This window comes from Semicossyphus pulcher, unplaced genomic scaffold, assembly GCF_022749685.1.
Source record: "Semicossyphus pulcher isolate SPU_LCO1_2020_fin unplaced genomic scaffold, fSemPul1.0.p SCAF_9, whole genome shotgun sequence".
Lineage (NCBI taxonomy): Eukaryota > Metazoa > Chordata > Actinopteri > Labriformes > Labridae > Semicossyphus > Semicossyphus pulcher.
In genome coordinates this window covers 17,442,953-17,464,663 of record NW_027211770.1, presented here as the reverse complement: position 1 = coordinate 17,464,663, position 21,711 = coordinate 17,442,953, and the positions used below count along the sequence as shown (strand labels likewise).

Genomic DNA, 21,711 nt, shown 5'->3' with positions numbered 1-21,711 from the left:
AGACAGACCAGAGGAGATTGAAGCCCTACTTCCCAAACCAGGCCTAATTGAGAATGATGGCACTTTTGTTCCTCTGAATGGCACCCACTCACTTGTGTGAAGTCACAAGAGGAGGTCTTGCTTTCAAAGCATTCAGTGATCTCAGTGCTTCCCATGCTGACTGTGCAACCAGTGGTTGCCTGGCCAATAGCCCTTATTATGATTAGAAGAGACTTCAATTATTCGGGGTATTTGTGGAGGGGAAAGTGCTCTGGCAGAGCTGCAGCAGTGCGCTGAAAGCCAGGAGTAGTAACATGCTGCAGTGTTGTGCGCGCACTGCAGGATGACGCTGCAGCAGCGATTGCTTGGAAGAAATCTTAAAAAGAGAAGTGGCTGAGCTGGGATATAATTATTTTTTTATTGGGCCCGGATTACACCAGGGAAGACGTACATTGCAATAACATATACATATGACACATTTCTGTTTGTAAATGAGAGAAGGCCTCAAACCAGCCTAAAATGCGGTACTGGGTTTGGGTATACTGGGCACTACACTAATCCGATACCATAACCAAATAGCCCCAGGTGATCTTAGCAGAGAGTGTAATGTCAAAGCTAGCAAGTAATCAGTGTTTTTCCACCAATATTATGTACATCTTTAATCAGACTGTAGCAGAGGTGTCCTCTGTATTGGCAAATACTCAAGTCTAAGTTCAGAAATCGCTGTCCGGAAGGATGAGTGCTATCTGAAGATTAGATAAGTGTGATTGATCTTGGATTTACAGCACATACAGTAACAGGAGCCGTTCTGTCAGAGCCCGTGGTCATTGAGGCCTCTGCTCCTTCCCAGAGAGCATCCTCTCTCTGTGTTATCCACCCAGAGCTCGTGCAGGTGCCTGGGGGGACAACAAGGGGTCTCTGCTGCTGAAGTCTGTGTTGTGCGACCCAGCGCTGAGGGCTGAGAGCCAGCCCGCACCGCCGGGGGAACAGCTACTGGCCCCGTTTCCTTGGAGACGAGGGTCACCGGGTGCTGGAATTCCTTCTGGGAAGCGCTGACCCTGATTTATGAATTCATTTAACTCCAGCCGCTATGACAAAACACGCTGCAGCTAACAGTGGATTTGTGCAGACAGTCATGGCGCTGCATTAACGAGCATTGCCTCTGACTTCACTCTCTTCCCTCAGACAAGCTCAGTCCTGCTGATTTACTGCAGGGTGGCGTGTAACAGTACGGCACAATAAGGCTGTTTGTGCACCACCGAAGAAGAAAGACACGATTACAGGAAGAGGGATGAGGTTGTGTTGTGCTGAACATGCTCGGACAGGTGTGTGTGTTAACACTGCCTGTGCTGTCTCCTCTGCAGGTGTTTGCTTTTGACCACTGTTTCTGGTCCATGGATGAGTCCAACGTTCCCAAATATGCCGGTGAGTCATGTGTAATGCTGAAACTGATCCTCAAGCCATGCCCCATTTAAAGACCTGCTGAGCTTTGTGCAGCAGGGAAACTCCCTACTTGATGGAAGGCTGTTTTTGCATCATGCAAAGCAAAGCACGATGTGGGCGTGCACGGCAATTTGCATTTTGAATGAACACATTAAAATATGCAATCAGGGTAATTGTCTAAGTGTTATCTAAAAATAATAAAATCACTATGGGGATTTTGTACAAGACACTGGATGCTTGTATTTCTATCATATTGTCCGTATGTAATGATCCATCAGTGAACCCACCCACAGTGTAAATCCAATTTCACCAGCCTCCATTATTCTCTCCCTCCATTCATTCCTCTAATGAGTGCTTCCTTAGAAAATGTTACACCTACAGCTTTTTCAACATATACAGAAAAGAGGTTATTAGTGCCAGTCCTGAGGCAGATTTACATAATCATTGTGGATATTTTCCTCGTCATAACACCCTCATTTTGTGATGGAAATGTAACGCTTGCATCTACTTTGTGCTGAACAGACAAGGCAATCTGTGCAGTGAAGGGCTGCCTCAAGGGCCCGGGCCAAGTCTTTATATTTAGCTCATTAAACAGCTGTCCCATTCAGCAGGAGCACGACTGTGAGCAACACAAGAGATGTCTCTACTCAGCCCGACATTTTCCACCCGACGAGACAAGAATCTGTCATCTTTCACAAAACTTATTCTTCCTTATTTCTTGTTTAGTGGCCCTTGTCACTTCATTTGTCTTTGTTAATTTTAGCTAATTAAAGGGTGCAAACCAAGCAGCTACTAGCTCTTACATAACTGAATGTTTCGTCTGTTTACCATAATCTCCATGGTGATGTATTCTTTGTCTGAAAGGTCAAGAGGTGGTGTTCAAGTGCCTTGGAGAGGGAATACTTGAAAATGCATTCCAGGGATATAATGCCTGCATATTTGCCTATGGACAAACAGGTAACGAAAATCCAAATGAAATCTTTATTAAGTGTTTTTTTGCTTCAGCCATTGCACCAACTATAAATAATGTCTTTAAGTATATTCACAGGTCGAGTTGTCTCGAGATGTGTCCTTAGAAAGTTTAAAGAACAGGAAGACTGTTCACTCTGGTGAATCACTTAATGCGTTTCCTTCCTCATTCTGAATCAAGCTAGCCCCTTCATCCCACTTCCTGTCTCAAAGGGAAACACTTACTAAAGAGACACACCTAAGGAAAAGTTTCAAGATAATAGCATAAATATTTCAGTGGCCCCATAGTAATTAGTCATCCACAATTTTTTCTATTTTAATTTGTCTAATAATTGGCTTTATGACCAAAAACGTACCAAATAAAGACACTTTCATTAACTTGTTAGCATGCTAACAGGCTAGACTAACATGGTGGCTATGATAAGCATTATGTAAGGGATAATGTGTAGTGAGCAGGTTGTCATAGCGGACTGGAACCCCGACTAGGTGAGTTGTCTCACGCTGAAGGGGGAACCACCTGCTCACTTTACATTAACCTGCTTATTACACAGCTGTTCAATAAAGAAATTGTTTATTTGATTTGGAAATTATTGTTATTACTCAAATTAAAAAGAGCTGAGCTAGCTGTTATTACTCACATTAAAATGAGCTAAGCTAGCTGTTATTACTCACATTAAAATGAGCTAAGCTAGCTGTTATTACTCACATTAAAATGAGCTAAGATAGCTGTTATTACCCACATTAAAATGAGCTAAGCTAGCTGTTATTACTCACATTAAAATGAGCTAACCATGCTGTTATTACTCACATTAAAATGAGCTAAGCTAGCTGTTATTACTCACATTAAAAAGAGCTAAGCTAGTTGTTATTACTCACATTAAAAAGAGCTAAGCTAGTTGTTATTACTCACATTAAAAAGAGCTAAGCTAGCTGTTATTACTCACATTAAAATGAGCTAACCATGCTGTTATTACTCACATTAAAATGAGCTAAGCTAGCTGTTATTACTCACATTAAAAAGAGCTAAGCTAGTTGTTATTACTCACATTAAAAAGAGCTAAGCTAGTTGTTATTACTCACATTAAAATGAGCTAAGCTAGCTGTTATTACTCACATTAAAATGAGCTAACCATGCTGTTATTACTCACATTAAAATGAGCTAAGCTAGCTGTTATTACTCACATTAAAAAGAGCTAAGCTAGTTGTTATTACTCACATTAAAAAGAGCTAAGCTAGTCGTTATTACTCACATTAAAAAGAGCTAAGCAAGCTGTTATTACTCACATTAAAATGAGCTAAGCTAGCTGTTATTACTCACATTAAAATGAGCTACCTAGCGATTTTTACTAACTTTAAATTGAACATTTTAACTGATGGTTAAGTAAGACAGTGTGGATGGGGCCGCATGAATCAGCTGAGAGCCTGAGTCTCTTGATATTTACTTTTCCATTCACCATCTTTAAACACCGCTGTATCCTGAACTGTGTTCCATTTAATGTTTACTTCATGTGCAGTCTTCAGTTTTGTAGATCTCTCTGTCGTAGCTTTTTGCGTCTTTTAACCTCTCTTGCTTTCTATCCGCTGTTTTCATCTCTTTTCTTTTTTTCCCCTCTGTAAACAAACTAATGTCAATTTTACCGGACTTCTTTTGGCGGATTTATGATTACAGTTAGTCCTCAAGATTCTGTGATTAGAGCTGTGTACAAACTTAAAGGTAGTTGTGACAATCATGTGTGACTCTGCGATGTCCATCCAGGTTCAGGCAAGTCCTTTTCCATGATGGGGAACGGGGACCAGCCGGGTTTGATCCCTCGCCTCTGCTGCTCGCTCTTTGAGAGGGTCCACAGGGAGGAGAACGAGGCCCACACTTTTAAGGTGGAGGTGTCCTTCATGGAGATCTACAATGAGAAGGTCCGTGACCTGCTGGATCCCAAAGGGTGAGTCTGATGTCAACTTTGTGTTAGTTTGTATTCCTGTTTATATCTCTATTGTGTCTAGTAGCCTGAACGGAGGACGGCGACAGAATGATGCAAGTAGGAAGCTCAACCCAGTCATTTCCTGCACAAGAGCGGCCAGCGTCGTGCTCTGACACTGCTGCATTCTTCGCCTCTGTGGTCTGATGTGGGTTGGCAGACAGACTGCAGGGGAGAGTCAGCTGTGAAAGAGTGTGTGTTTCAGACACATCTGTTAGTGAAGCTGGGAGCAGGAGAGCGATCAGGGCAGCCTGAGAGCCGAGGCCCACAGAGGGACTACAGTGGAGAGCTCTGTGTGCTGCAGATGTCTGAAGATGCGGCCAGATGCATTTTAATTTCAACTTCCTGTCTCTCTTATAACAAGCCTGACACTCTCTTGTTCTCCCTGCCTCTCTGCCTCTGTGATTTTGACGGTTGGCTGTGGCATAGACACGTGATATAGAGTCAAGTGTAAATAGGCTCTCTGTCACGCCATGGCTTGGTCTTCTAGTGGTTGCATCCTCTTTTCTGCTGCTTCGCGTGCTTGATTGCTAGCGTGAAAGCAGGCAGCCTGGTTTCTGCCAAGCAAGTCGTCCTGTAGCCATGGAGTCACATTATTCAGTGACTCTTACTGATCTATAGGATCTCTGGCAGGCGGCCAGGGGAGGATGAGTTTCAGTTTACCCACCTGCACCATCTAGTGAAACACCTGCTTACTCTTATTTTGTTCTTCACAAAACAGACATTGTGCAGTTCCTTTAAGATAAGATAACAACCAACATGACATGTAAAAAACAACAACTATAGAGTGGTATAGCTTATTTTTTTTGTCCTGTACACCTCCGTTGTGGTCCTATGCTATCCTGTCCTATTTGTGGATTCAAGGTTGTGGTCCATATCAACAGCTGAAATTAGTTTCCCACAAATGCATTATTTACCTCTGTATTGTAATGCTTATTAAATATATTGTGCCTTCTATAAAAACATTTACAGACTGTAAAAGAAAACAGCCGGCCTGTTCCTTTAAGAAATTCCATACGTTTTTATGGGGATGATTTTTTCTGTGACAACTTGGCTTCAAACTCCTGTAAACATTTTATTGCACTTGTGCTGAATGTTGATGAAGATTTAATTACTTCAATATTGCATGCAGGCCATCCCGTTCATCTCCACGAGCAGCATCGTAAAAAGTACATTAAGAAAAAACCTGATATCCTGCCAGACATATTTTTTACGCTGTTCCCAGGAATAAATTTGATTCAAGGGAAAAAAAGTGATATGAACTTCTCAAAACTGTAAAAGATTCATGTACGTTTTTTAAGATGCTTTTAGCCCTTGAGCTGCCGTTAGTGCTACTTAGTGTCCCATGAAATGAACGGGTTACACAGAGAGGGAGTGTTTTTGCACATATGCCCGTGATTGAAAACGGTGATTATTCCTCCCTTATTTCTTGTCCTTTTTTTGCACTTACTGTGTTGCTTTCTCTTCCTTTTGAAGGAGCCGACAGTCCCTCAAAGTCCGGGAACACAAAGTGCTGGGTCCATACGTGGATGGTCTGTCTCAGCTGGCTGTGACCAACTTTGAGGTTTGTCTTTCACCCTTCTGACATCACACTGAATTAAAACCACCCCGAACCACTGATCCAACAGCTCATTCGTCACATATGCATTAACATGATTTACAGCATGCAACAGAGATGCATTTATATCAAGTCCCTGGTTATCAGGCTGCTGCTGATTTTCTATCAAATCCTCCCAGGAACTCTAATGACGCATATTCCTGATGTGGGAATGTAGTCATGAGGTTTCATGTAGTTTGTGTGCCAAGCCTTGGCAGGGCCTTCCTTAATTAGGTTTAAACATCTCCACCCTGTTCCTCTGTGCTCTGCATGCCTGATATTAGTCCAGTGGATTGCCCAAAGCTTTGGCCCAATGCCGCCTGTGACTTGCCTAAATCACATGGCTCAAAGCCAGAAGAGAACTCTGACTTTTCTGTTATCAGAATGTTGAACGAGCAAATTAAGTCTTTTAAACTCAAATGCATCTTTTTTTTTACAACCGCTGTCTCTGTTTTAGGACATTGAGGTGTTAATGTCGGAGGGGAACAAATCTCGCACAGTTGCAGCCACCAACATGAACGAGGAGAGCAGCCGATCACACGCCGTCTTCAGTATCATTGTCACACAAACTCTTTACGATCTACAGTCGGGGGTAAGTCTTTTCTTACCTTCCTCCTTTTACTTAAACTCATGACCTCTTCTGTGCCTGTCTTAGAAATGTGTTATCACGACTGACTGCTTGTTCATGTTGCGTTTATTAACAGAATTCGGGGGAGAAAGTGAGCAAGATGAGTCTAGTCGACCTGGCAGGAAGTGAGCGAGTGTCCAAGACAGGAGCTGCTGGAGAGAGACTCAAAGAGGGCAGCAATATTAACAAGTGAGTATATTTTGTTCTGAAAGGCATTCAACGTATGAAGTACAATTAATCATTTGACAGGGAAACACTTTGATGGATGTTGTTTGTGTGTTTGTAGGTCTCTCACCACATTAGGCTGTGTGATTTCTGCGCTGGCTGATCAGTCCGCAGCGAAGGGGAAGGCCAAGTTTGTGCCGTACAGAGACTCAGTCCTCACCTGGCTACTGAAGGTTTCACCCACACATGACTTATTTTTATAACTGCCTTCTGCTTTAGTTGACAGAACGATGTGTGATCGTTCTAGTCGTGCTGAAATGCATACAGACCGAAAGGAATGATTTAGCAGCTAGCAGGTTTTCTCTCTCGTCTTCAGGACAACCTTGGCGGCAACAGCAAGACGGCCATGATCGCCACAGTGAGTCCGGCAGCTGATAACTACGAGGAGACTCTGTCCACGCTCCGTTACGCCGACAGAGCCAAAAGAATCGTCAACCACGCCGTGGTGAATGAAGACCCCAACGCTCGGATCATCAGGGAGCTCAGGGAAGAGGTGGAGAAGCTCAAAGTTCAGCTCTCTCAGGCTGAGGTGAGGGGAAGGGATTGTGTGGACAAGAGGAAAAGTTTGTCATCCATCACGCTGTACTGACGTTGTTTCCCTTTCTTCTCATTAGTCCATGAAGGCTCCAGAGCTGAAGGACAAACTGCACGAGTCTGAGAAACTCATTCAGGAGATGACCGTCACCTGGGAGGAGAAACTGAGAAAGACAGAGGAGATTGCCACTGTACGCACATCAGTCATAAACAGACTCCCAGATTCTAACTGCTCATTTAAAGGTACAGTAACACTGTTGGTTACTGTCTTTACAGGAGCGTCAGAAGCAGCTGGAGAGCATGGGCATCTCTCTGGAAACATCAGGGATTAAAGTGGGAGAAGACAAGTGTTTCCTGGTTAATCTGAATGCTGATCCTGCCCTGAATGAGCTGCTGGTCTACTACCTGAAGGTATGCTATACTGTTTTTACTATGTGAGGATGCAATGGTGGCGGAATAACTAGTCGATGCTGCTCACTACCGTCATAAGCCGGCTGCCTCTTAAGTTTTGAGGTTTCTACTTCAGGATTTATTACCCAACCCAAAGTAAACTTTTGTAGATCATCTTTTAAGGACAACACACATGGATGAACAATCCCTGTAAATGTGCCAAAATGAAGCTTTTCAACTCTTGTCCCTTTGCCAGATGTTAAATTAACCATTAATACAACAATGAAACACTCGACATGCAAAAACACGAAGCAGATGAACTGGATGAAAAGCTGCTTAGAGGAGTAAGGCAGCATCATGCAAAGTAGGACATGCACAGTGCAGGCTGTTAATATGAAAAGATAATGCTTAGCAGACAATCAGTGCAGGCAGTAAACCTAAAATCATGCGACATTACAGAAAACAGAAGAGATGCAATAAAATAAAAAATTGGTAGAGGCCCTAAAATGAATCACATATGTTCCACTGATCCAGATGACACTGTGAGAGCAGAGAGGAGTCCAGTTAGAGCAGGTCCTGCCTTTGCAAATCACTGCAAAGAAACATCCAACCAGATAGCTTGACCTGTAAGAGCAGAGGCATGTGAGAAAGCGGCCTGTGCAGCCCACAGAACAACAGGCCTTTGTCTGGGTTCTGCAGTCCGGCCTGGCATATCAGTGTGGAATGAGTGAAATGGGTTAGTTCTCTGCAGGGTCGGACATCCTCTAAAGCTGGGATGTTTGTTTAACAACGCCCACGGTGCAACGAGAGAGACACAAGTTCTTTTCACTCAGGCCTTTGAGTTTTGTTGTCCTGCAAATGACAATCCTTCTTCTGCCAACAGTTTGTAGCTCTTAAAGCTCAGACCTGAAAGTTTGAATGTTAGGTGTTATTGTTATTATAGTTACCTTGATCTGTCCTCCACCTGTGTGTAGGAGCACACGCGTGTGGGCGCAGACACGTCTCAGGACATACAGCTGTTTGGCATCGGTATCCAGGCGGAGCACTGCTTCCTGGAGCTCTGCCCGGATGGTGATGTCACACTCATGCCTATAGGGAATGCCAGGTGAGCTTCTGCTGTATAAATCGACCTCTATCATACTGTCTGTCTGCCTCTCTGTGTCTTTCTGCTGTCTCCCTCCTTCATGGATGACTGGACTTCAGTGTTTCACATGACCTCACTCTGCAGGAATCTATGATCTGAGCTCCCCGCTTTGATATCAGAGCAATGTCTCCCTCCCACTGCAGAAACATTGATCGTCCACAATTATTTCTCCATGTTTAAAAATAAGGATTGTAATCCCCTCCCGTCTTTATGATTAGAATTTAACTCCTCTCTTTTTTACAGGACCTGTGTGAACGGAACAATGATTGATTCGCTGTCGCACCTGTGGCACGGAGATCGTATTTTATGGGGCAACAATCACTTCTTCAGGTATGACATTTTCTTCTCAAGGTTCAAGATTCTTGAGATTACAAAGTCACTAATTGGGAATTATGTTTTTCCTGTAGGATTAATTTGCCTAAAAGGAAGCGGCGGGACCGTTTAAAGGAGCTGGACAGAGCGTCTCCCAGAGAGAGCTTCATCGAGGTGGACGTGGAGACGGCCAGCGAGGCCTCCTCTGAGCAGGACTACAGCTACGAGTTTGCCCAGATGGAGGTCATAATGAAGACTCTGGGGAACAATGGTATGATTAGAATAATCTGCAAATGTATCTTTAATCTGCTTTAGTGGTTGCTGTTCGGTTTGTTCTGTCCTTTCTGCTGTTACTGAACAGCTTGGCTCTGTCATGCTCCCATGAGTTCACAATCAACCCTTGGGTTTCATCCGTGCAGACCCGATGCAGAATGTGGTCCAGGTGCTGGAGAAGCAGTACCTGGAGGAGAAGCGGACGGCTCTGGAGGAGCAAAGAATGATGTACGAACGAGAGCTGGAGTCGCTACGGCAACAGCTGTCTCCCGACAAGACGCCACAACACCACCGCAGCAGCAGCGAGCGCCTTACGTTCCCGATGCACACGCCACACGGCAAGCTGCGGCTGTGGACAGAGGAGCGGTGAGTGGAGAGTGTACACTGCACTTCTTTATGTGTGATGTTAAAATCAATGTGTATTGCTTTAACCAGAGTTGCTGAGACGGGTTGCGCTGGTTTCCTATCAATAATGTGATGCTTTGTGGTGCTCAAACACTGCATAATTGTGTCCCAAGGCACTTTGATTTGCAAAGAGAACAACCAACACTACTACGAAATCACAACCACAACTTTACTGAAACATTGCTGCTGGAATCATTCTCAACCTTGTGTACTCCTCTGGATGAAACCATGCAATTCTGATCTTCTGATAATTGACCTTTCGCTAAGCCCCTTCCTTGCACGGCCAACGTCCAATCCGTTAGCAACCATAACTAGGCACGGGAGGCCTGTCAGCAGATTTCCTCAAAGTTTAGAGGGGGGGTGTCATATTTTTAGCTTTTCCTTAGCCAAAAACTCGAGGAGAGATTTCGGACATGGATTGTAAATTGTGGAAGGCCGCACTTGCAGCTTAATCCATCGAATATCAACAAAAACTCCTTTGTTTGTGCTCCCAGTTAACGCCATTATGGTAGGAAAAAAAATCAATTTCGAACGTGGCTAGGTTAGCATGTTAGCAAACAAAGACGGTTGAATATTAATTATAGATTAATCCAGATCCAGTGGATGGATCAAGGCCACGATATTCGAGCAATATCCTGACGCGCTTTAAACAAAATGAAAAAGTGGGATAATATAGTTTAAAGCACTAAATGAAAGTTATAGAGAGTCATAACAAAACATTAGCTTAAAATACAACAATATATTGACTTACCCTGCTGTGCAACAACATTGTTGTTCCTGTATATGATCGTCCTTAACATGAATGGTCAAGACGTGGGGTGCCTGACGCTTGCATTGGGACCGGTGAGCTTTTGCCTCCATTTTTATGTCCTCTTCATTCTCAACACTCCGCTGATAAATTATATTCTGGATTTAGCTTTCAAATGCGTATTGTCGTCCTCTTTGTCGACTTCTCTCTGATATTCGGGAACTATTTTTCCAGAAATTTGCTATTATTTCCCTTAAACAGCTCTCACTGTTATAGTTGAAAGCGCCATAATATTTAAATGCCGGTGCGAAAGCTTGACAGGCGTAGCAACAGTAACCAAGGGGGGCAGGACTTAGCGAAGGGGCAGTTGAATATATTTGCTGTTGTGATTGCTAGTTGGCTTTAGCAATAATCCTCTTGCCTGACTAAGTTGTCACTTAGCTCAAGCCACTGGTTTGTGGAAAATATCTGAATGAATGCTGCAGGAAACTTTATAATAACACTAAACATGTTCTCTTTGCACTAGCTGTTCCTGTAAATTAAGGGGGTATGCCTGTCAGAGTCCACACTGGGGTACATAATCTTCATCTTCATCTTTATGAATGATCTCTGTGTTCTGTCTTCTCTCTGTCTGTGTGCCTGTTTGTGAACCAGGGATGAGCTTTTCCGTCACAGCCTGTCTCGTCTCAGGGAGCAGGTTGTGAAAGCCAACACCTTGGTGAGAGAAGCCAACTTTTTGGCAGAGGAGATGAACAAACTGACGGACTATCAGGTCACCCTTCAGATTCCTGCAGCCAACCTCAGCGCCAACCGCAAGGTCAGACCTCTGAACCTCCAGCAATCACACACCACCATACTACCTTACTAGAGGATGTGATACCTCAGTTTGAATAAAATCACGATTTTATGGTCGTCTGTTTTAGCCATTAGGCTTCAACTTCAAGGTGGGAATAGCTACTGAAATATAAGTGTTTAAACCTGTCAACCTGTTTTTCATACAGCGTGGAGCGATAGTGAGCGAGCCAGCCATTCAGGTGCGGAGGAAAGGGAAGGGGACGCAGGTGTGGACCATCGAGAAGCTGGAAAACAAACTGGTGGATATGAGAGACCACTACAGGGACTGGAGGGAAGGCACAGAGGAGACGGTAACAAACAGCGTCAGAAACAGACAAAGATGAGTAGAAAATGAAAAGAAGAATTGTATTAATGAAGCGTTCTTTTGTTTTTTTCAGAATAACAAGGCCAGCAGTCATCACTGTGACCCCTTCTATGAGGCGCAAGAGAACCACAACCTCATCGGAGTCGCCAACATATTTCTGGAGTGCCTTTTCCATGATGTCAAACTGCAATATGCTGTCCCCATCATCAGCCAGCAGGGAGAGGTGAGGCTGCTCCAACATAAACAGATGAATGCACACGTAAATTATTCAGGCTGCAGCTTTCCAGTATTATTGGTACATCAGATCCATATGAAAGGATGATGCACACATAATAAAATGAATAATGCACCGCTTGAAATGTGTTACCAATAAGAACAAAGAGTAAATCCTAGAAATCCACTCTGAGAACGATGGAGCACGTGCTTCTCTAGAGACAGTAGACGATCACGGACATTACGTTTGAGATGTGTGGTTGATGTCTCCCCGCCCCTGGTTGAACAGGTAGCCGGCAGGTTGCACATCGAGCTGATGAGGGTCAGCGGAGCCGTGCCAGAGCGCCTGTGTGGGGGAGACGACTCGTCCGAGAACTCCAGTGAGAGTAGCTGCTACGAGGTGATGGACACCAACGGCGAGATCGTCCACATGGCCAAGAGGCTCACCTGCAGGGTAAACACCATTAAACGATTGTTAAGCTTGTTTTGTTTTCAGATGCGTAAGTATATAACTGCATCTCTATCTAGCATCAACGCTCAGTGCCTCATCCTGTCTCTTTGCTGCAGGTGCGGATCAGGGAGGCCACAGGTCTGCCTCTCAACCTGTCCAACTTTGTCTTCTGTCAGTACACTTTCTGGGAGCATGGAGAGCCCACTGTGGCTCCTCCCATGGTCAGCCCAGACAGACCTTCCCCTCGAAGCCCAGATGCTCAGTTTACTGTCCAGTTTGGTCACTGCAAGGTGTGTGAAAAGCTACATCTGGATGGTTGTTTCAATATAAGTTAATATGAGCCCTGTAACTCTTGTTTTTAACCCCACTACAAACCTCTTGTCTTCTTGCAGGACTATGTCGTGCATGTGACAGATGAGTTCTTGGAGTTTATATCAGATGGAGCGTTGGCCATAGAGGTGTGGGGTCACCGCTGTGCTGGGAACGGACGTTCGCTCTGGGAGTTGGACGCGCTGGAGGCAAAGACTCAGACGCTCCGAGACCGGTACATGTATCACATGCTGCACTCAGATTTTTGCACTTGTGGACACACACACAGGCACTGACATTTCACACCTCACTCATCTCGCTCTTTGTGTATTCAAGGTGGAATGAGGTGTCTCGCAGGATCGAGCTGTGGACCTCCATCCAGGAGCTGAACGAGCAGGGAGAGTACTCGTCTGTGGAGCTGCATCCTGGAAAAGACATCAGCACAGGAGGAGTCTTCCAACTCCGACAGGTCAGAGAACAACTATGAGCAAGTTTCCCTTCTTCATATTTACATTTAAGAGGATTGTAATTATTAGCAGTCTTGTGCATGTGGTAATTTGAGAGCTGAATTATGGGGATTTGTCCGAGCAGGGTCACTCCAGGAGGCTGCAGGTGTGTGTGAAGCCGGTCCAAAACTCCGGCACTCTGCCTCTGCTGGTGGAGGCTGTGCTGTCTGTCTCTATCGGCTGTGTGTCTGCTCGCTCCACCAAACTGCAGAGACCCCTGGACAGCTACCAGGTCTGTCAAACACAAATACACATGCTACTTACATTATTGTGTTAAGGAAAATGGGATTATGATTCGTACAGAGCCTCTACAGGAAGGAACAGTACGCTTGTTTCATGCCCCACAATATTATGCTGATTCAGCCAAAGTATGTTTAGTCCATCCCTGGTTTCGTGCCATGACTGGTTCATCTGGATAGCTGGCAGTGAGTCTAAAGAAGCCCCAGGAATGTACAAACTCATTAGCGCTCTGTTTGTTCTGTTAGCATGCACTGATTTGACCTGATGTAGAAAGGAGGCGATCCATCCAGAATCATTAAAATGGTACATTCAGGGGCTGGTTATTGTTTTTAAAAGCATCCATTACTCAGATAAAAATGGATGCCCTGTAAATGTGTCTTTCACATAACTATGATTTCTAAAAAGTTACATGATCAGTGAGCTTTAGCTGCCATGTCAGGGCCTTCTTCCTGGTTCCCCACGTTTGACTGAGTGTGTTCTCTCCTGCCAGAGAGAGGTGGAAGAAGATGTGGATAGTTATCAGGTACCCTCTCAGTCTCCTCCTGCTGCTGCTCCCCCCCTAGTTCATTCTGCAGCATGAAGGAAAACCGATCATGCGTTTGTGACTCGGCCTGTTGCTGAGGGCGTGTGAGGCCTGAGGCAAAGGGCTGTGCCTTCACCCACTAAACTTTAATAAACAGCTGCTGCACATGTGGATCATGTCCTAAGGTGCAATTATCAATCACACCAGCCGGTCTTTGGCAGCCCCTTTTGTAAAGTACAGTTGCACCCATGGCTTAGCTCCCAGCCAGCTCCTGCTGTCTCTTGCCTTTCCCCTCAGGTCGCTCACACTAATGCTACCGTGCTTGTCACTACTGAAAAGCTGCAGGAATAATAAGCCTCATGTGATCACATTGGCATTGCATGGCTGCATGATTTACAGAACTTCGCATGGTGGGATGTGCTGAAATCAGAAGCATAATATGGTTGGCTTTAAAGGTCTGTTGGTTACTGTGGATATCGCAAAGAGGAATCTGCTCTTTGTGGTTCCCGTGCAGAGAGATCTGCTGTGCATCCAGGTAGGACTTTGGGTGGCTGTGGCTGCGTTGAGGACATTTGTGTGTGCATGCAAGTGAATGTGTGTGTGGGTGATTTTTGCAAGGGTTTGTGTGTGTTTTGGGAACAATCTTTTTTCAGCCTAAAATGCTAATTTAACACCATGGGATTGGGAATTTATAACAGGATTAGCTTTCACCTGGTTTGGCTAATTTATTAAAAGTTGGTGAGTTAAGGAGCATTAATGGTATTACCTTAGACAACTCAGCCCCATGCACCCTCACCTCGCTCTGGGAACTATTTTATTGTACCTTGTAGCAGATTCCCTGCTTCACAGAGTCAGCTAGCACTGATTTTTGTCTCTGTTCGCTTCCAGGAGGAAGATCTCAACTGTGTTCGTGAGCGCTGGTCCGAGGCCCTGATCAAACGTCGGGAGTACCTCGATGAACAAATAAAGAAAATCATCAACAAACACGGTGAGCGCTCTGCCCTGTGATTCATCTGCACACGATGAACGGCCTGAAGGGAGGCTGCTGTGTGTAGCTTAATTTCATGTGTGATAAAACCCCTCTCCTAATTTGTGTGTGCAGAGAAGTCAGAGGAGGATATTGAGCGTGAGGCTCGGCTGGTGGAGCAGTGGGTCGGCCTGACTGAGGAGAGAAACGCAGTGCTGGTTCCTGCGCCTGGCAGTTGCATCCCTGGAGCTCCTGCAGACTGGTAAAAAACCACAAACACACTTCCATATACACGTCCGACTCAATCTGCAGCTCTTTGATTTTTGTTTTACCATTAACCCTATATTTAACTCCATGCAGGACTCCACCTGCAGGAATGGAAGCTCACACCCCCGTACTCTTCCTGGATTTAAATGGTAAAGCACAAACACACTTGATACTTGCAAACTGATATTTCGAGGCTTCCTGTCAGGCCGCACATGCACTCAACTATCTTTTTTTACCTCCAGCTGATAATCTGACAGTAAATGAACAGCTGACCGGGCCACATGCTGCAGGCGTTAACTCCATCCTGCCCAAGGAGCATGGAAGCCAGTTCTTCTATCTGCCCATCATCAGACACGGCGATGAGGAGGTAAGCGATGGCTTTGACTTTACTGCCCCCCTGTGGCCACAAAGGACACTCTGGGAAACAGACATGCATACAAATGCAAACACTAAATGATCATGAACTGATGCTTTGTATTTTTGTATAGCTACATATCAAGTTTCTAAGCTAATTTTCTACTCTAATCGTTGCTAGATGTTCCTTCTCTTAGATAATTACACACAGATAAAAGCACTTTAAAGCACTTTTTCCTACAATTATATGCATAATTGAGCAATTACGCAGTCTTGTAATCGTATGGCATCATGCATGGAAACAAGCATTTAACAGGAGTCATGTTAATTTCCTTTTGATCTTCTTTTTGATGCACTAACCAGACAGTAACCACGACGCTCTTTACTGCTCTAAATTGTGCTGACGTGTCATGACATGGAAATCTGCTGCAAACCCGAAGCCACAGGCCGCCTACGTGACCGATTCTCTCTCTGTAGTAACTACATATATAAATCACATCTCCTTTTATTTTCCAGGTGTCTGCACTGTGCTCCTGGGATTCATCCATCCACGATTCTGTGCACCTCAACCGCATCACGTCTCCTAACGAACGCATTTACCTGATCGTCAAAGCCACAGTGCAGCTCAGCCACCCGGCCTCCATGGAGCTGGTGCTCCGCAAGAGGATCGCTGTCAACATCTACAACAAACAGGTCAAAGCAATGAGGATCGGCAGAGGTGATCTTTACAGCGATGGATTTTCTTTTAATGACCAGCATGGTTTTGATTTGTTTCTCACAGAGCTTCACTCAGAGTCTGAAGCGGAGAATGTCCTTAAAGAACTCGCTTTTTTCCTGTGGTGTGACCTATGAGATCGTTTCCAACATACCAAAGGTACAACTCTTCTTCTTCTTTCCGTGTGTGTGGCAAATAACAGGATTGGTGTTTGTCTTTATCAACACTTTCTGTGTTTCATGTCTTTCCTCTCCAGGCGTCAGAGGAGCCAGAGGAAAGGGAAACCTTGGCCCTCATGGCTGCCCGCGGGGACAGCGAGGAGACTCAGGACGGAGAAACGTACATCGAGAAGTACACGCGGGGAGTTCTGGAGGTGGAGAACATCCTGAGTCTGGAGAAGCTACGTCAGGTAAGTTCTATTGGCATACTGAAACATAAACAATCTATATTAGCCATGTCACTTCTCTAAACTTTGTTCTTTCCCCTGAAGGCCGTGACTGTGAAGGAGGCGCTCACTGCGAAGGGGAGACACCTGAGAAGGAGTATCAGCACACCAAATGTACAGCATGTAATGAATACATCACTCACTGCACTTCCCATATATAACCATATGTAAATAGTTACTATAAATCAATATGCCCCTGACAACATGTTGTTTCTTGCTCTGCAGTCTTCATGTAGTAAAACAGACCTGACTGGCTGTGAGGATGAAGAGTGCAAGGTAAGCCATGTGTGCTCTCAGAGTGTCAATCTGATGTTAGACTGCACTTGTCATGGCTGCAGATCGCAGATTGTGTCTTTTCTCAGAGCTAAATGCTGCTTGTCATAATGGCTACCATTATAGTAAAAGTCCGATTATTTAGGTTATACAAAGACACATTCACACTGCCGTTCTTCAATGGAGTACTGAGCTTGTAGATGATTAAAAGTAAGGTGTCCCTCGCAGCCTTCCAGTCTAACCTGTGCTTTATTGTCCAGGACCACTGTGAGCACGTGGACAGCACTAACTGCAATCCCCCAGAAGCCACGCTTTGCACTACACCTATCAAAAGCAAGGAGAATCCAGGTAAACTACAGAGCTGCAGCAGCCACATTGTGCCCTGAGAAACAGTGTCTGTGTTTTACGACATTATATAACTCAGTTACCACTGAATGTTCCCGCCCAGGTTTGGTTCCAGAGAGCCCCACGTTTTTCAACTCCAGCCCCTTCAAAGTCCTCTCCCCTCAACCGCCCAAGTTCCTCAAGTCGCTGCTGCCTGTCAAAGAGGAGAACAAAGCGAAGAAAGCCCTGGAGGCTCGGCCGCTGCTGGGACAAGAGGTAAGGAGGGAGATTTACTCTCCCTCTCAAGAGTACCTTTTTATATGCACACATACTTGTTACGTCAGTCATCCATCAGCCATATTTTATACATTTCATCATGTCTCTTATCACACAAAATTACATCTCCACAACTTGGTGAAAATATTGATAGGACAAAAATTACTTACGGTCCAAATCTGCCTGATTCCCTGTTGTGTGACTGGGCAAAAAAAACACGATGTCACCACCCACTGTGTTTATGTCAATAAGCAACAAGAGCATGACTCACAGGAGCATGACTTCAGCTGTGGATAACACCAAAGGAGTCGAGCTGTGCTATAAAGTCTCATGTCTAATTTTGTATGTGATATTCGAGATTGATCTTGGCTGTTCCAAACATTTGAACTAACTTTGCATTTTTGTTTTCATCTGTGCTTGAAGTGGATTAAAAGAGGTGCAGGTACTTTACAATTCAGACCTTGCAGCAGAATAGTTCAGGAAGCAGCAGGCTTAGGGCAAAGTTTGAGGAAAAATAATTCAGTTTATTACTGTAGTGGTAAATTACGGAAGCGTATTGCTGCCATGCCGGAATAAAAACAACCCAGGATCAGTATCATGTTATAACATGATCATTTATTGTCATAAAACTCATCAGGTTATATAACGTGATGACTTATATTGTTAAAATATAAAAATGATGTTTGAGTTAGGAAACGTGTGGATGGACAAATTGAAAAATATGGCTCATTTACAGGATTTGATAAAGTTCTACTTCATGCTTGGTTTGGGACATGGCGTTAGTGAGCACAGTGGATGATACTGTGATAAGTATGAGTACACTTTGAAGGACAACAGAGCTGTCAATCATCCTTTTGACAGCAACAAATAACTAATTAAAAATAAACTTGTCAGAAAACTTGGACGTAATTCAGCATGATAATAACTAGCTATAATAACAGAAACCATGTTTGAGAAAAATGTATGGGGCGTGTATTTTGATTTTATAGTTCCACTCATGTCCCATCTGTTAACATGGAGGAGGCAGGCTTTATGACCTATACTGCAGCCAGTCAGCAGGGGGCGATAGAGAGGGTTTGGTTTCACTTTTAGGGAGCTGTGATATCGTCCATCTTTTTATACAGTCTATGGTTTACACCCTTAGTACCTATCACGTTATTAAATGATACGTTTTCATGTTATAACAATATAACTCATCAGCATGATAAGCTACATGTTATAACCTGATACTGATCTTTTTTTTATTATTCTGGCGTGGCAGCAATATGCTTCCGTAGTAGTGCAGTGAAGTCTGAATAAAAATGGTCTTTGTACGATGTTAAACGATAACAAGAACTGTGATGTTGGCTTAAAGCTATAATAGTTGGTGTGTTTGATATTTCCAAACCGATATCGGTCTATCACACATATATCTGTATCGCTACATATATATTTCCAGATATGTGCAAATATAAAAACTTTTTTACAGAGCATGTAATACAAGAAACAAGGCTTGGAGTTATTTAGAAACGGCGTCATCCCATATTTTTACCATAAAAACACAGTCCAACTCCATTGTTTACAAAATTCTCAGCACTGTGTGTAGCACACGTAGCAGAGCAACACAGCATGATAATTTAGTGACAATGTATAATCACTTAAGATATGTTTAGTTAAAGTTACAGGTTTAAGTAAAAGGCTGTATACTATACATACGAGTATATAGTATACTGTATATTAGTATATATAGTATATACGAGTATATATAGTACACACATGTATATATATTTACACTGTATATGTATACACTGTATATTATTATAGTATATACAGCATATATATGTGTACTATATATACTGTATATATTCGTATATACTATATATAACATACCTGTAGAAATGGTCTATATTCTAAAATGTACTACATCAGATGAAATATCAGTAATCAGTTATTTTTCCCTTTAAAATGGTATCAGTCCTAAAACATATCAGCCAGGCTCGAGTCCAGAGACAACTAACATTACGGACAGGTGTTCACAGGCGATGGTGCAATAATACAGCAGCTCAAACTTTGGACACTTCAAGCACAGTTTTTGTGAATATTAAACTGCATGGCACTAACTGTGTAACTGGCCTGCCCACCTCCAAGCATGTCGTGTGTGTGTGTGTGAAGTGTGTGCTGTTGTTCTGACCCATCCACAGAGCATGCGCTCATGTGTGGACAGCCCTGCACTGCTCCCCCCTCCCTGCCCCTGGCACCGGCCCAGGGCAGGCAGCGAGGGCCACTGCAAGCCTTCCACCTCCACCTCCACCATCACCCCCACCAGCAGACAGCTCAGCCACACACTGCCACACACTGCTGTAAGTGTTGCACGCACCAGCACGCATGAGGGCTAATGTAAGAGTTTACACACAGCAAACACTCCATGAAACACTGATATGAGACAGACTCACACAGTTGTGACTTTCACAATAAGACTCAAACACTCTACTACATTTCATACACAATGTACATGTTCCATTATCACATTTTACACCATCTTTTCATCAACTTCATTCACTTTGAAACAGTGTTTCTTTAGGCTCTAGCTGACATCATGTGTGGCGGGCTGTGTCTTTTGTCCTGCTGCTGTTGTTTTGATCAGCAGGACTCTGATGAAGAGGAGACGGGCGTGGACATGACTCTGAATCTGGATCGGGGGACTCACGACCACAGCAGCTTCCAGCCTTACATCCCAGAGGACTTTGCAAACTTTGAGATCTACAACGCCACTCTGGAGAGCCAGGAGGGCTTCCTGTCCTCCCGCTCTGACTTGAAGGGAAGCCGGTGTGGCGGTGGGAGCGGAGAGAGAGAGGTGCCTCGAAGCCCTACAGCCAGCAGCTGCACCAGTGGCTACTTTTCACACAGTGCCTCCAACGCCACGCTCTCTGACATGCCTTTCAGCGCCAGCGAGAGCTCCGACCACCTCAGCTGCACTTCCAGAGACACCCAGGACCCCCCAGGCTGTCCTGCTGGAAGAGGCTGCACCCAAACCAAAAGTGTTTCTACAGGGACTGACACCCAGCAGCCTCCCCTCTCGGCATGTGGGGTTCAGGATCCGCACAGCCACTCGGCCTCCTCGCCTGTCAGTATCCCGAACTGCACAGACAAGCAGCAAACATTCCCTCTGCCTCACAACTGTGTTCTCAGTGCCAGCCAGGAGTTCACTGACTTTAAAGGGGCTGACGACAGTATTGGAGCCAGTGATTTAGCACATTTTACAGAGAAATGGGAGCAGGAGGGCTTGGAGTTCTCTACAAACCAGGAGAAGGAACTAGATAATGTAGAATCATGTGACACTGGCAATCAAACCTCCTCTGATGTCTCTGGTTTAGTCAACGCATCTGCTTCTGAAAACGCTTTGACTGCTCTCTCCAAATCTCCGAACAATACAGGCTCTGTAAGCGCTCCTGTGACCCCTAACGCTTCCGTCAAAGCCCCAGAATCTGTGCCTGACAAAGTCCCAGCTCCATCTCCAGCATCCCCATTCACATCTATATCTTCAGCCCCATCCTCTGCCCCGGCTCCTCGCGCGGGAGGAGAACCTCCAATCCAGGAGCCGGCCCAGGGAGATCTGCCCCACGGGAGTCCCTGTCCCAGCCCAAACCCCAGCAGCGCAGAGCCTTCAGGTGATTCCAGCGGGGATGAGAGCACTCCCGTGGCTCAGCTTCCAGACTGGATGGCCCCTGGGGAGCAGGTGTGGGTGGGGAAGAGGAGAGGAACGGTCCACTATGTCGGAGGGGTGGAGTTCGCTAAGGGGATCTGGATTGGGGTGAAGCTTGACATGGCAGTAGGTGAGTCACTTAAAATATCTTGCCAAAAACAAAAAAAATGAATGTTATGGCACAATTATATCTTGACATGTTAAGATGTCTATGTTAAAAGGTTTGCTATTAATCACATTACTGCAAACCTGACACAATACGGGGCATTCAGGGCCCGCTTTGCCTGATTATTAATTCGGGCCTGGGCCTCATGAATCTCTATTTTTGGTCCTCTGCTGTAGACGGAAGGTGGCAGGCTTTTGTCTTTGATGTATGAAAGGTTCATT

At 44.7% G+C, this 21,711-nt stretch overlaps 1 protein-coding gene across 1 annotated transcript in view; it reads left to right on the top strand.

Moving 5' to 3' along the window:
- Positions 1-21,711, top strand: part of kif13a (kinesin family member 13A) — a 36,685-nt gene that overhangs the window by 12,926 nt on the left and 2,048 nt on the right. Inside the window, exons 4-39 of the mRNA XM_069655682.1 lie at positions 1,344-1,404; positions 2,287-2,379; positions 4,148-4,328; positions 5,841-5,928; positions 6,419-6,553; positions 6,666-6,778; positions 6,876-6,987; positions 7,131-7,343; positions 7,429-7,539; positions 7,625-7,759; positions 8,713-8,843; positions 9,126-9,212; positions 9,290-9,465; positions 9,614-9,833; positions 11,275-11,437; positions 11,622-11,765; positions 11,853-12,002; positions 12,282-12,446; positions 12,560-12,733; positions 12,836-12,987; positions 13,089-13,221; positions 13,344-13,490; positions 13,989-14,021; positions 14,910-15,009; positions 15,124-15,250; positions 15,349-15,404; positions 15,498-15,622; positions 16,126-16,302; positions 16,391-16,483; positions 16,581-16,733; positions 16,815-16,892; positions 16,995-17,045; positions 17,303-17,390; positions 17,491-17,642; positions 19,823-19,981; positions 20,266-21,454. Of these exons, the coding sequence (XP_069511783.1) occupies positions 1,344-1,404; positions 2,287-2,379; positions 4,148-4,328; positions 5,841-5,928; positions 6,419-6,553; positions 6,666-6,778; positions 6,876-6,987; positions 7,131-7,343; positions 7,429-7,539; positions 7,625-7,759; positions 8,713-8,843; positions 9,126-9,212; positions 9,290-9,465; positions 9,614-9,833; positions 11,275-11,437; positions 11,622-11,765; positions 11,853-12,002; positions 12,282-12,446; positions 12,560-12,733; positions 12,836-12,987; positions 13,089-13,221; positions 13,344-13,490; positions 13,989-14,021; positions 14,910-15,009; positions 15,124-15,250; positions 15,349-15,404; positions 15,498-15,622; positions 16,126-16,302; positions 16,391-16,483; positions 16,581-16,733; positions 16,815-16,892; positions 16,995-17,045; positions 17,303-17,390; positions 17,491-17,642; positions 19,823-19,981; positions 20,266-21,454 (5,665 nt within the window). The remainder of the gene's footprint in view (positions 1-1,343; positions 1,405-2,286; positions 2,380-4,147; positions 4,329-5,840; positions 5,929-6,418; positions 6,554-6,665; positions 6,779-6,875; positions 6,988-7,130; positions 7,344-7,428; positions 7,540-7,624; positions 7,760-8,712; positions 8,844-9,125; positions 9,213-9,289; positions 9,466-9,613; positions 9,834-11,274; positions 11,438-11,621; positions 11,766-11,852; positions 12,003-12,281; positions 12,447-12,559; positions 12,734-12,835; positions 12,988-13,088; positions 13,222-13,343; positions 13,491-13,988; positions 14,022-14,909; positions 15,010-15,123; positions 15,251-15,348; positions 15,405-15,497; positions 15,623-16,125; positions 16,303-16,390; positions 16,484-16,580; positions 16,734-16,814; positions 16,893-16,994; positions 17,046-17,302; positions 17,391-17,490; positions 17,643-19,822; positions 19,982-20,265; positions 21,455-21,711) is intronic.